General features: G+C 40.5%; 1 protein-coding gene across 6 annotated transcripts in view; it reads right to left on the reverse strand.

Moving 5' to 3' along the window:
• The window catches only part of RBMS3 (RNA binding motif single stranded interacting protein 3), a 711,648-nt gene that overhangs the window by 74,187 nt on the left and 624,429 nt on the right, over window positions 1–13,032 (reverse strand). For all 6 annotated transcript variants that reach the window (XM_032107595.1, XM_032107598.1, XM_032107611.1 and 3 more), the window contains one exon: window positions 5,838–5,884. In XM_032107595.1, coding sequence (XP_031963486.1) covers window positions 5,838–5,884 — 47 coding nt within the window. The remainder of the gene's footprint in view (window positions 1–5,837; window positions 5,885–13,032) is intronic.

The following is a 13,032-nucleotide window of genomic DNA, read 5'->3' on the forward strand; positions in this document are numbered from 1 at the left end:
GATTTTAAAATGCCAAAATCAGCAGGTGGCATCTGAGTGATTTTTTGTTTAATAGAAATATAATGCTATTTTAGGACCATTTATCTGCCCTCACAATGCTCGCACAGAGACTATTTTAAAATTGTGCCTTTGCCCAATTTTATATATATCCTATTATGAGAACTTAGAGGTATTTGTATCTCCATGCTTACACCAAATATTAAGATCACACAACATCATGGGAGAAAGGATTTTTACCACTAGACTGGTTCATCTAAGGCACTAGCACAACGCATATTATCTAACTCCTTTTATAGGAGTCTTCCCCCAGATCAATGTTAACCAGAAATCTCTTGGGCCATGCTCTTGCTAAGTGGATCAACTAAAAAATGTGTGCAGCAGATGAAAACAGTCAATGGCAGACTGACAGAATTTAGTCTATGGGTAAAATGTGGAATGTATAGAAATACATATAAACCTCTTAAGCTAAAAGATAATATAAAACCAGAACTCTTTTGAGAAAACCACACAGTTTTGTTCATTCTGTTCTCATTCTGTTCATAAACCTGGTACTGATGTTGGGCTCACACTCATAACCACATATGAACTGCTTGGACAAAGACAAGTACAGGGAAGAAACAACTTTCCATTTGGAAGTAGTGCTGACTCTTTGGAATAAACTCTCCAATAAATCCTAGCAAATACTAACAAATTTACAGAAAATGTGTGCTAAGCCAAGAACTTGACAGACAGCTTGCCATTTCAGTTTCAGCATAGAGATGCAGTTATCTGAACAGTACATAAGCCTGTAGAATATATACTACGGTAATGTGGAAAATACAGCCCTTCCAACACCCCTGCCAATGCCGTTTATCTGACGCCATTTGGAATGCTCTCAAATAAGCATCAAATAAAACATACTACCAGGACACTCAGCTGTATTGGGAAAATTCATGCACAAGGGCATCAAGGAAGAGACAGGAAGAAACTCTGATGATGCAAATGCAAGAAAATCCAGTCCATATATTTCAGTTTTAATAATAATAATAATAATAATAATAAAATCAAATGTAACAATCTCAGTCACTGCAACAGGCTGTAGAGAAAACATTTTGCAGTCAGGAATCTCTTACATCAAGAGACAAAGGCTTGTCTTCCTTCCTCAGTGCCACTTGTGGCCAAAAGGATCTAATACTAAAGGATGGGGATGTCTCTGCCACACGTGAAGTACAGCCATATGGTGAGGATAGAGGTGTCCTTGCTGGGGACAGGCTCAAGCAGAGCCACACTCAGGTATGGGATGCTCAACCTACCACACTGCTGGAGTCATTTGCTGCCAGGGCAGGGCTCATTGACAAAGAGGGCTCAACATGCCCTCACCCATGGAACACTGAGGCATCTTGCTAAATTCCCTTTACATACAAATGGGCTAATATCCTCATATGTCTGGCATTAAGAGACATGCTGGGGATCTAATAAAAGACAGGGGGAACAAAGAACAAGGGTGGCCTGTTCTGGCACAAACCCTAGAGCATGCCAACAGGATCTGCAGCTGAGGACCTTGCTATATTCAGTCTTAGGCTTTACCTTCTTTTTTTTCTTTAGGCTTAGGGAGAGGTGAAATGAGGTGGAAGAAGATGCATTTGTAAGTTCATTCAAGGGAATAAAGGACCCTCAGTCATCAGAATATCTGCATCAGAAAGAGGAGTGGAAAGAGATATGAATTATACTGGCTTTGACTCATTTTAGATGCATTAAATTATGCCTCCAAGTTTCCTGGCATTGAAGTGCACTAGGTATTTTGAGAGCTGTAGGCTTTGTGGTAGTTGACCTGTGAGCTCTAAGGAGAGCTCTCCAAAAGGCTCAGCTGCATTTTCTGAGAATGCAGTTTGCATCCTTACATTGGTCCATGCAGTTTTTTGCAGGTGCAAGACAGCGTCCCCGCTCCTCAGCTGCAATTGCAACGCCAGAAGCATAAGCATGCAGGTGGCAAGGGCAAGGCAAAATGGACATCGCCCTTGTATTAAAAATAGACCTTTTCAGCATGTCTAGATTCCATAAGCACAGGGGAAACTCATCACTAGTAGGCAAAAAGATGCTCCCAGAAGTTCCTGAGGGGGGGTTTATAAGGAGCTCAAAAGAACACATTTTTAAGTGCTGTTAGAAAGAAGTGTGTTTCCAGTGCATCATAAGGCACAGAGAGGCAGCGCTTTAACAACAGTTTTTGTTGCTTAACAGACAAAGCACATACTCCCCTGCTACACCAACCCTCCCTTCACATTTGGGGACTGCACTATCTGCAGTGTCTGGCCGCTATTTCCCTGCCAAAAAGTAGAAAAAAAATCCATATGGTTCCCATTCTATTGGGGAACATGCAAGCTTCCAGACAGAATCTGCGCAAGAGCAAGATCCTATTTGCACTGCAATAAACACCATTTGCTCATGCCTCGTGCCTGCGGGCAGTACTGAAAAAGTTAGATTCATAAATAGTATCCTGGGGCTCACATAATGTAAGAGTATTACCAAGCATTATCAAGGCAGCAATTTTCTGTTGCAACAAGGCACACAGTCAGATGTTTGAGTTGGAAAAGACCTATCTGAATATTGAGCCCATTGGCCAGCAAATGCACAAAATAGTCCCCCAGATATGAGATACTAAACTGATACAGTACATTGCAACCTTAGTCAAATGGCCAGGAGGACTCTAGCCTTAGGAACATTTTAAATGAGCTTCCTTACAGTGCAAGTACAAGTGCTCTATCCTGTTCTTTGTATGAGTGCATAAAACCATTGAAACAATGTTAATGCCACAAACTGAAAAATCAATAGCATATTACAACAGGCACACTACTCCCCAAAATAAAACCTGAGTACCTTGGTAAACACAATTCAGAAAAGGCTGATTATAAAACAAAAAAAAAGGTGCAGAGAGGTTGCCAAGTGAAAAGAGCTTATCTACTGAAGTGTGTGCCTACCGTATCTTCAGTACCTCATACTGCAATGCTATGGTACACTACGGGCTGGATTCTCTACTACATTATACCAGTTTTATGCTGATGTAACTCCACTAGATGCTTAAACAGAGCTATATGGGCATAAAAACAATATAATGAAATGGAGAATCAAGCTTTACAATGTAATAGACTCAGAAGAAAATAATCTATTCCTTAGTGGAGAAAAAATCGTAGTCATTTTTAGTGAAAGCCTCTCTCTCACTCTCTTTTGTTTTATTCCTGCTATAGATTTTCAAGGCAAATATGCAGTTATATGGTAATAAAAGTGATAGTACGACACCATGAACAGTAAGAACCTACCTTTTCATTTGGAAACAAGAGTCCAGATTCTTCCCTGAGGTTTGGTTATGGCCCAACTCCAAACCTAATATAATCCATGCCTCTTAAAGAACTACGAATTTTAAGTACTACCCCATGACACCTGCAGAGACATGTTTCTCTAGTAGGCTTCCATCCTCCACATAATCCTGTGTGGACTTAGCAACTTAGATGCATCCAAATGCATCTATCAACCCTATAAAGAACTCTAGTAAATGTCAGCACGTGCAGTTAATATTTTTTTAAAAATTTTGTTTGTAATTCATACCTCTTCTGAATTACTACATTGACTTGGTATCTTTACATTTCCCATCCCCAGCGTCAGTTCACTAAGTGTCACACTGGTGACCCCAGCTGAATGCTACAAGGAAAAGGCCTTTGTTTTACAGATCTTTGGGTGACACCGAGCCATGCAAACCTTAATGGCTCAGCCCACATGACTGCCAAAGTATTCTGCACCTTTTTAGGTACAGGGTGAGTGTGGGCACAGCAACAGCTTTTTGCTCACTTCCACACTGCCCTCCTCGTGAGGAAGATGCTCCTTTGCTGAGTTAACCTGTGTTACTTCATAGAGCTTAAGAGCCTTTAAGTCTCTCTCACCACGGCCATACACTGATGCCTGTGTCTTGTGTCAGCGAGCAACAGATCACATTTACACATTTCACAAGCAAAGCACCAAGGTGCTCCCAGACTTCACTAAAATAAAACTCCTGAGTTAGATTTTCACTGTACATGTAAGTAAAGAGGCTTATGAAAACCAGAAAAAAAGTTAAAACTACAGGATATGTAGAGATTACTATGTGAATGCCTGGGAAGATAAAAATCCTGTGGGACCAAAAGGGTCCTGGTGATCCTCATGATACTGCACACAATCAAGATCTCACCACAAGAGCATTTTGAATGATGGTTTAGTCCTGGTAAAACTGAAAATATTTTTACACTTTAGAAAGAAGACATATGTCAAAGTGGTAATTAATTGTCACTCTCTTAGAGAGATATCTAGTACTGTAATTTAATTTATTTCTTGCCTTAAAAATAAAAGAATATTTTAAAAAACTGCAGAGCTGAAATTCTCCACTGGGTACAATTTCTTTACCCAATGATCAGTGACAGTATGTTCAAACAACTGAGTGACCAAACCACCTGAGCACCCTGAACACCATGAGTACTCTTTGATATAAATAACGTCTGATTCTGAGATAAGATTCATAACTTCAAGAAAAATTATTCTTGAATTAAAACTGTATTAGTCTCAAAGGATCCTTCAAGCTACAGTTTCCATAACATTCACACAACCGACATGCAGGAATTTATATGAAAAAAAGAGCTAGTTGTCCACATGAAACACTGGTGGATTATGAACCAGTGATGTTTTTATTTATGGACTATAATGTTTTACCAGCTGAGAAGTATGACAATAGAGAAGAATGACTCATTTGGAGGTCAGAACAGGGAGACAGAAGCAGAGGATTCTGAAATCACAACTACAAACAAACTCTCTACTCTTCTGTGTGTGGCCTCTTCCTCCACAACACAGGAATATCATGAGTCCTACAAAATTACTGCATTTAAAGGGAAATTAGACAAAACAGACTGACTATTACTATTGATTTTTTTTTTTTTAAACTATTAGGAATGTTAGGGTGTTTTCCTAAATGCTTCAGCTAGCAGTGACCTAACAAATATTTAACAAATAAACCCATCCTTATCTATATCAATAAATTCTCCCCTTCAGCTGGAGAACACAGGTGGGAGTGTGCATGGAATTTGATAATCATATCATACATCTCTCTGATCAAAGAGTGACTGTTGAAGAGTTCAGGGCTGAACTCTCTGCCTCTCTTCAAATTGTTGTTAACCTAGCTGAAAAGAGAGCTAAATTTCAAGGATATCTTTTTCTAGCTTATGAAATAATTGGAAATGTAATCATGCAGGTAAATAATATGTTGATGTAATTTCACTGCACAACTTGAGATAAAATTGCAATTCCTTGTGTCAGCAAATGGTAGCTGAGAAATAAAGAAGAGTGTTGCATTTTACCCTTAAATCCCATCTGCTTAAACACTAATTTAAGGCTTTCTCCCTATCTGGCATTTTTATTCAGACAATGCCATGGAAGCCAGCCAGCCTACAGAAAGAACCCCAGATGAAGTAACAGCTCTGTTATCCAAAATACGTTGGAATCTTCAATGGCTATTTTAACAAAAGCCAAGTCAGTAAAGGGAAACTTTACTGGTTCCCACTTCATGACAAAGAGAGATTAAAAAGGCATCTACTGACATTTGCCAAATAGTGATGGAAATTATTAGGAAAAACAACTTCCCGTTCAAATGGATACTGCAAACAAGAAGGCATAAAAAGAAAAGGAAAAGTAAAAGAAGAACTTGACAATATGGCATTATACACTTCAGACAAAATATGACTGAGTGGATTTGCTTTTCAAAAAGTTTCACCACAGAAAGAGAAAACAGAAGATGACATTCAAAATAATTTTTAAAAAGATGTAAGAAAACATGCATTCCTTACCCATTCTGTATAGCAGCTGTTGGATCGTAAGTCAAAGCCATGCCAGCCTGCATATAGTTAGGGAAGAAAAACAGATTTTTACTATTACTGCAGGAAAAGAGAGAAAAAAAAAAAAAAAAGAAAGACATGAAACATATTCTAAGCCAATATGAATAAAAACTGAATGCAACTTAAATAGAAATCTAAATTCTCTGACGGCCCAAAGCAGCATGGACAGATTGGGTACCTCCCCTGCGTGAGAGATCACTGAGAAACAGATCTGTTCAGTCTGTTGGCTGTCATCTTTCCATAACATTTAGGGCAAATGGTGTTTTTGTTGCTCCAGTATCAATTAATAACTCCAATCAATGCCTTTACAGCTGATTACTCCCTATAACAAGACAGGCCCAAATCCTGCTGTTACCTGTGAGATAGGTGGTTGGTAAATATTCCAAAGCCAACTTCATGAGAGCTTCACAGGAAGGAGTCTCATCTTTCCTACAAAGGTCACACCCGCATGACCCCGCCAACCATTTCCCTGGGGTGTAACTCAGAGTTAATTCATTACCATGAGACAAGAAACAAAAAAAGGGCTGTGGAGCAGAAAAGCTTGAGCTTTCAAACGAGGCTTTTAAAATACTTCAGAGGTCTGGACAGCAGAAAAATTTGTTAATGTGTTACACAGAGCTTTTCAACTGCCATTTACCACCAGGCAGACTGTGACCTGTGCAAAAGGATTTGGCAGTGTTAAAACATTGTCCAGTTAACAACTGTCATCACTGCCACCATTAGCAGACATATCCACAGGTACCACAGAAAAGGCAGTGAGAGAGCAGGGCTGGAGACAGAATTTAGCACTCCACCTTATGCTCCAAGATAGCAGCCAGGGTCATGCAGGAAAGACCTTTTTTTCCCCCAGCATTTACTTAAAGACATGCATTTGCTTTGACTTTTTCCCTTCCTTACCGATTTTCATCCCTCCCTTTGTGAAATGCTTTCCTATGTAAGACACTACCAATGTAAGAGATGGGAAGAAGTTGTCCTTTGTGCAGGGTTACAAGCATAGGGGAGAGGAACCCTATTGCTCAAGGTGGTGCTCTCCCTGTGGGAGCAGCTGAAAAACTGCCATGGCACCATCCCACCCCCAAGGCACTGTATTTCTCTTCATTTTTCATACACATCCTATGCTTGCTGCCTGAGACAGGCAGCATTTTCTTCAAGGACAGATGCTTTACCAACCACGTGGCATGGTCTGTGCTCCTGCTGGGAGCTTTTCATGCCCCTAAAGCCATCTACCAAAGTACTTTTGAATAATGGCATCTGCCCCATTCCAGATGGCTGCGCAGACAGGTCAGGAAAGTGTTTGGGCTTGGCTGGTTCCCAGGCAGGCAGGTGAGCAGCCAGGGTAAATGCACTGGTGACGAGCAGGCAGAGTAGCAGGCAGCAGTCCTGGAAGAGCCGGGTTAGCCCAGCAGCCGCAAACTGCTCTAGGAGGAGATGGTCCAGGTTTCCAGAGGCCAAAAATAGTTTCTGATCTGAAAGGCCAGGCTTCCTGCTACCTTATGTCGCCAAAAAAAAGGTTCGTGTCCTTATTAAATTTGTGTATTTTTCTTGTTATTCTTTTAAGCAGATGCTTGGGCAAATGTTTTGCTTTATGAAAATGCCACTGTTTTAATAAAATATGTAGTCTCTCCCAAGCAAAGAATCATTCAGGAGACTAAGTCCAAGTGCATGTGGCTATTTTTAAAAGAAGTATTGATTTCATACAAAGAAAGATAAAATGGCTATTTCTGCAAGTTTAAAATGTCAGAGAGCTGAATTTATGGTGACCTAAACCACTACTTTTGATGTAGAAAATCATCATCCGTTACTTTACTTGGTTTAATATTCTTATGTCTTATACACGTTCAGCATATTATATTGTTTAGTAAGGTTGCATTAATTACTAATGGAAATGTATAAATTTCAAAACAAAAGAAAAAAGAAAACTTCAATATCATAAACTTTTTGTCTGCAATACATTTTTGAGGAAACATGTTGTCTTGTTTTCGTTTCTCTTTTCAACATCTGTAAAATTTGTTACTGCTCTCTTTTTGTATTCCTGCACTGGCGAAGACAAATAGTATGTACAAGCCCTAGAGGGGCAAAAAAATTAATTCTAACAATTTAAAAAAAAATACTGGCTAAAATAACTTAAGATATTCCCTATAAATCTAGGTGTTTACATTTTATCACCTCATCACACATCTACTCAAGTCTGAGGGGAAAAAAAAAAAATTCTTTGGAAAGGACAGAGCCAAGCTTTCTAAATTAAGGAGTTTCTAGATCTAGTCACCCTTAGAGTTTCTGGATCAGAGTTCACTATATCCCACAGCTTGCATTAGTGACCTGGAGACAAAATGGCAATAAGGGAGGTAGGTCTGGGAGGAAAAGTGGAAATAAAAAACTGGTACTATTTTGGTTTCTTTGACATAAGTAAGAATGAAGGTGCAGAAATGACAACCTGCAGCAGCTCTTTCACTGCAGCCCTAATGATGCTTGCTGTTCACGTGAGACCTGCAAACAGACGTTTGTGTTCCTTTCAGTTCCTTTTCTCATGGATATTTGAGCACATGGCCATGGCATGGACACTCATCTCACCCTCCAACCCCATCACACCCCAGACCTGTGTGTGGGTCCATGCAGACAAACTGCACAAACTCAGTTCTCTGCACTGGTATTAAGAACGGGGGACCCAGCTGTGTGCCTGAAGAGTACAAAATTTGAAAGGCTAGACACTCATCTCCTCCTTATCCACGTTCCATATCCATACTGCATGGAGACAGATTACCAGAATCTGTTCAAGTACTTCAGCAGTGACCACTAAAAATATCACCACCACATTTACCAGTAAATGAAAAGTTTCACATTAGACAAATAGGACACAGCATGTGGCAATATGTGCATATGGTAACCACCTACAGTTGGCCCCAGTAATATTGCTAATATCCCCCATTGCTGCAGAGCCTTAAACAGCTGCTATTTCAAATAGCTGCTAACACAGGACTATTTACTTCTTTCTCATCAAGTTGTACAATTCCTCTGTACAAAATTATGCTGGCTGGAAGCCCAGGAGTGGCAACACTTAGCCTGGACCAGTCAAAGATTTATGGTCTGAAGCATCCTCATTCATCAGGAATAAAAACTGATGAGCAATAATAACTTACTGGAAAATTGTCTGAACTTTCCTCCACAGCAGACAAACAGGAATTCCAAAAATACCAAATGCAGAATATTAGGGTTGGCCTCAAGACTCCCATGTGAGAGAGGTCTAGCTATTCTGTCAAAATCAGAACTGAATATAGTCATCATAGGGCTTAAAACAGGCTGAACTATACCAAGATTGATGCCTCTATAGCAGCCCTCTGCCGTGCTGAGAGACTGTTTTCTTCCAGGCCTTTTCATTCACTGGTTTGCTCCTGTTTCAGTAGAAGGAGAGGGGCTTATTCTTTCTTCTCACAGTGACATCTCCTGATAAAATGGCACCTGAGGGAGTGGCACTGATGATGGAATGCTTCTTTAGCAAAGTATTTGTCAGAAAAATCTTCTATTAAGTAACAACTGAACCACACAATTTTCATGCCACTCAGCCAGATAATGGACATAGACTCAGCTATGGAATGAAAACACACGATGCAAAACTAGGAAGAGCTGTTGACTCCATTGAAGGCAGAGAGGCCCTGAAGAGAGACTGTGACAATTTAGAAAACTTGGTAATCACCAACCATATCAAGTTAAACAAGGGAAAGTGCTGGATTCTGCACATGGGATGAGGTGGCCCTGGATGTATGGACAGACTGGGAAATGAGATGCTGGAAAGCAGTTCTGTGGAAAGGGACCTGGGGGTTCTGATGGCAAGCTGAATCTGAGCCAGCAGTGCCCTGGCAGCCAGGAGGGCCAACCCTGTCCTGGGGGCATCAGGCACAGCTTCACCAGCCAGGCAAGGAAGGGGATTGTCCTGCTCTGCTCTGCACTGGGGTGGCCTCACCTCGAGTGCTGGGGGCAGTTTTGGGCTCCAAAATATAAGAAAGATATTGAGGTGTTAGTGAAGGTGAAGGGCCTTGAGCGCAAGCTGGATGGAGAGTGGCTGAGGTCACTTGGTCTGTTCAGTCTGGAGAAGGGGAGACTGAGAGGAGACCTCATTGCAGTCTGCAACTTCCTTATGAGGGGAAGAGGAGGGACAGGCACTGATCTCTTCTCTCTAGGATAGGACCCAAGGGAATGGCCTGAAGCTGAGTCAGGGAGGTTTAGGTTAAACATTAGAAAAAGGTTTTTCACCCAGAGAATGGTCAGGCATTGAACAGACTCCCCAGGGAAGTGGTCACAGCACCAAGCCTGACAGAGTTCAAGAAACATTTGGACAATGCTCTCAGGCACATGGTGTGACTCCTGGGCAGGGTCAGGGGTTGGACTTGGTGATCCTTATGGGTCCCTTCCAAATCCACACAGTCTGTGATTCTGTGAAAATTCTGCACCTCAGCATTTCAATATGCAATTGCTTAAAGTAATCAAAAAAAGTGATAGCTGTTTTCAGTCACATAATGGAAATAAAGATCATTCTTAATAACTACTGGTCTGTTCAGAAAGTCAGGTGACATAGAAATTAACCCAGTTTGTTAAAATATTGATTTTTTTAAAAGATTACTTATCTCTTATTTTTACCAAAGTGTCTGAACTTAAGGACATGAGGAAGGAATTAAGGTTTTTGCTATTTTTTGCTACAGTTTTCTAACTCTTGACATCAGTGAAAGAGATACTAAAACCAAGAGATTCAGTCTGCACCTGTCTTTAAATTTAAGCTCTTTCATTCAATGAAGTGCAGAAAATATCAAAAAGCCTCTGGAAAGCAAGGGTTTCCCTAGAAGTTTGAAGGCCTTTTGTTCAACACTTTACTGTGACAATTTTTCCATGGGCAAAGACAAGGTGTTCTGCTTCTGGTTTGGTTATTTTTTTCCCCCCTCTCTTTGTTATGATTTGAACATAAATGAGCAGATCTTCAACATCATGTGAAATAAAGTGGGTTTATTATTTCTCTACCCAACCCCCGTGATGTCTCACAAGAACACTTATCAGTGCAGTATCTGTCTTCCAGCAAACATGAATACCTATAAATGACCAATTTCTTCTGCAGTATCTGTCTTCCAGCAAACATGAACACCTATAAATGACCAATTTCTTCTGTGCATCTTCTGTGCAGCCCAGCATCTTCTGTGTTGCTGGGAAGCTGCTTTCATGAACAACTTCACCATCATATCGCCATCTACTCTCCGTGTACACGCCTTTACGACACTGCATGCAAAAGTTCACCATAATACCGACCTGCTACAGAGATGTGCTACACCTCCTCCTCAGAGGTGAAACTTCCACATTATCTCCTCAAACCTGCCCTGGCCAGCCTCTGCCCAGTGCTGGAGCACCACTGCAAGGCAAGGCTGCTGCCATTGCAGGATCTCATACTGCGCAGGAGACCACAGTCCCATTGGAAAAAATTGGAGAGGCCTACAAATTAAACAGGGGTGAAATCCATGGATGTGGGGAGTTTTCCCCCTGGATTTCTCCTGCTTAAGCTGAGATTTGGAAAGGTAAGGTTGTACACTTGGACTTAAGGGACTTCTGTGGTGAACTGATGTGGGAGTTAGACTAAAAGATATGTTTGTCTTCTCCATCTCCACTGACTCATACCTTCACCCTTTCCCACTGGAGGACTGCCATCCCAGGACATGCTCTTGGCTACTACAGTGGAATCAATTGAAATTTCGACACTCAGATTCCTGTACTTGTTTTGTTTCCATTGCTAATATCTGCCAGGCGTCACAACACAAGGATCTCTTGTGCCCTGACAGCAGATACCCTTATTGAAATGCTTTGATGGAAGAAGAGAGAGTAGGGGAAAGAAATCATCAACCCAAATGAGATTAATGGGAAATACTGATTTAATAAAACAAGCTCAGTCACCAGTAAAGTTAACTTGGCAGAATTCCTTTCTTTGATTATTTAGCAGTTCTGTCAGAAATATTCAACATTATTAGAAAGGCTTCTGAATTTAATTGTGAATAAACCCCTATCTTTGCTTTTTAGAGAAGGAGAAATCTAGAATGCAAATGTGACACCTCTTAGATATAGAGACGCATATGAAAGAAATGGAGCATTTCCCAGTGATGTGTGCTCCTTAAGCAGCTGCAGATTCTGAGGAAAACAGTGGTTGTGGAGAGAAAAATATATAATATTGATGTTAAACTTGGGAAGTGATTCATGAATCTCAGAACGTCAGAGGCTGCACTGATAAACACAATAACAAGTTCAGATATCCAAATGAATGACAAGAAACCCTTTTGTCCCACAGAACTGGAATGAAAGTCTGACATACACAGCTTCTGTTCTTGGGATTGAGTCACTTTCTTCCCACTTCAGTTTATCTGGTTAGTTAAAATGTAAGTGCTGAAGTCTACAAAAATTGAAAAGAAAAATAAAAACCAACAAAAGAGAAATAATATAATATAATAGAATATAATACAATATTTCTCTTTCCACAGCCAGCCCATACATTTAACCTTGTCATCTTCAGGTCTATGAACCATCTGCTCTTGGGGATCTGGCACACCCATTTTGCCATCAGTGTGATCCAGTGTTATGTCAGCTGTTTATTACATCTGCACACTAGATGTGTGTGCTACAGTGAGTTGGCTTGCAGCACTCCTGGTATCTGTTGGGGATACAGCAGAAAAAGGTATGTCCTTTCCCTGTCTCCAACATTTGTTTATTCTGTCTAAGAAAACACTGTTATAGCAGCAGAATTTGGAGGAAAACCCAGCTACAGGAAAATCTCCAGGGCAAATGGCATGACATTTTTCACCAGAGAAGGAAATTTGAAGCCAAAATGAAAACAAAGAAAACTAATCTCTAAGAACAGGTACACTGCTGATTCTGTTTTAACTATACCATGGGCCTTTTAAAATCCTGATTGCAGTGACAGTGATTGGTTTAAAATATTTCTAAGTACTTTATAAGCTCAAAATCCAAATTAGTCTTTGGTATTTGTGCCACTGAGGCATCTTTTCAAAATATTGCCCACAGTGACAGCACTTTGTGTCATTATTCCAGATATTTTCAATTACTGGTCAATTATCTTTTGCCCTTCTCTTTCTCCCTCTGCTTGGGCTTTCTTCAGGTTCAACAC

This window comes from Corvus moneduloides, chromosome 1, assembly GCF_009650955.1.
Source record: "Corvus moneduloides isolate bCorMon1 chromosome 1, bCorMon1.pri, whole genome shotgun sequence".
NCBI lineage: Eukaryota > Metazoa > Chordata > Aves > Passeriformes > Corvidae > Corvus > Corvus moneduloides.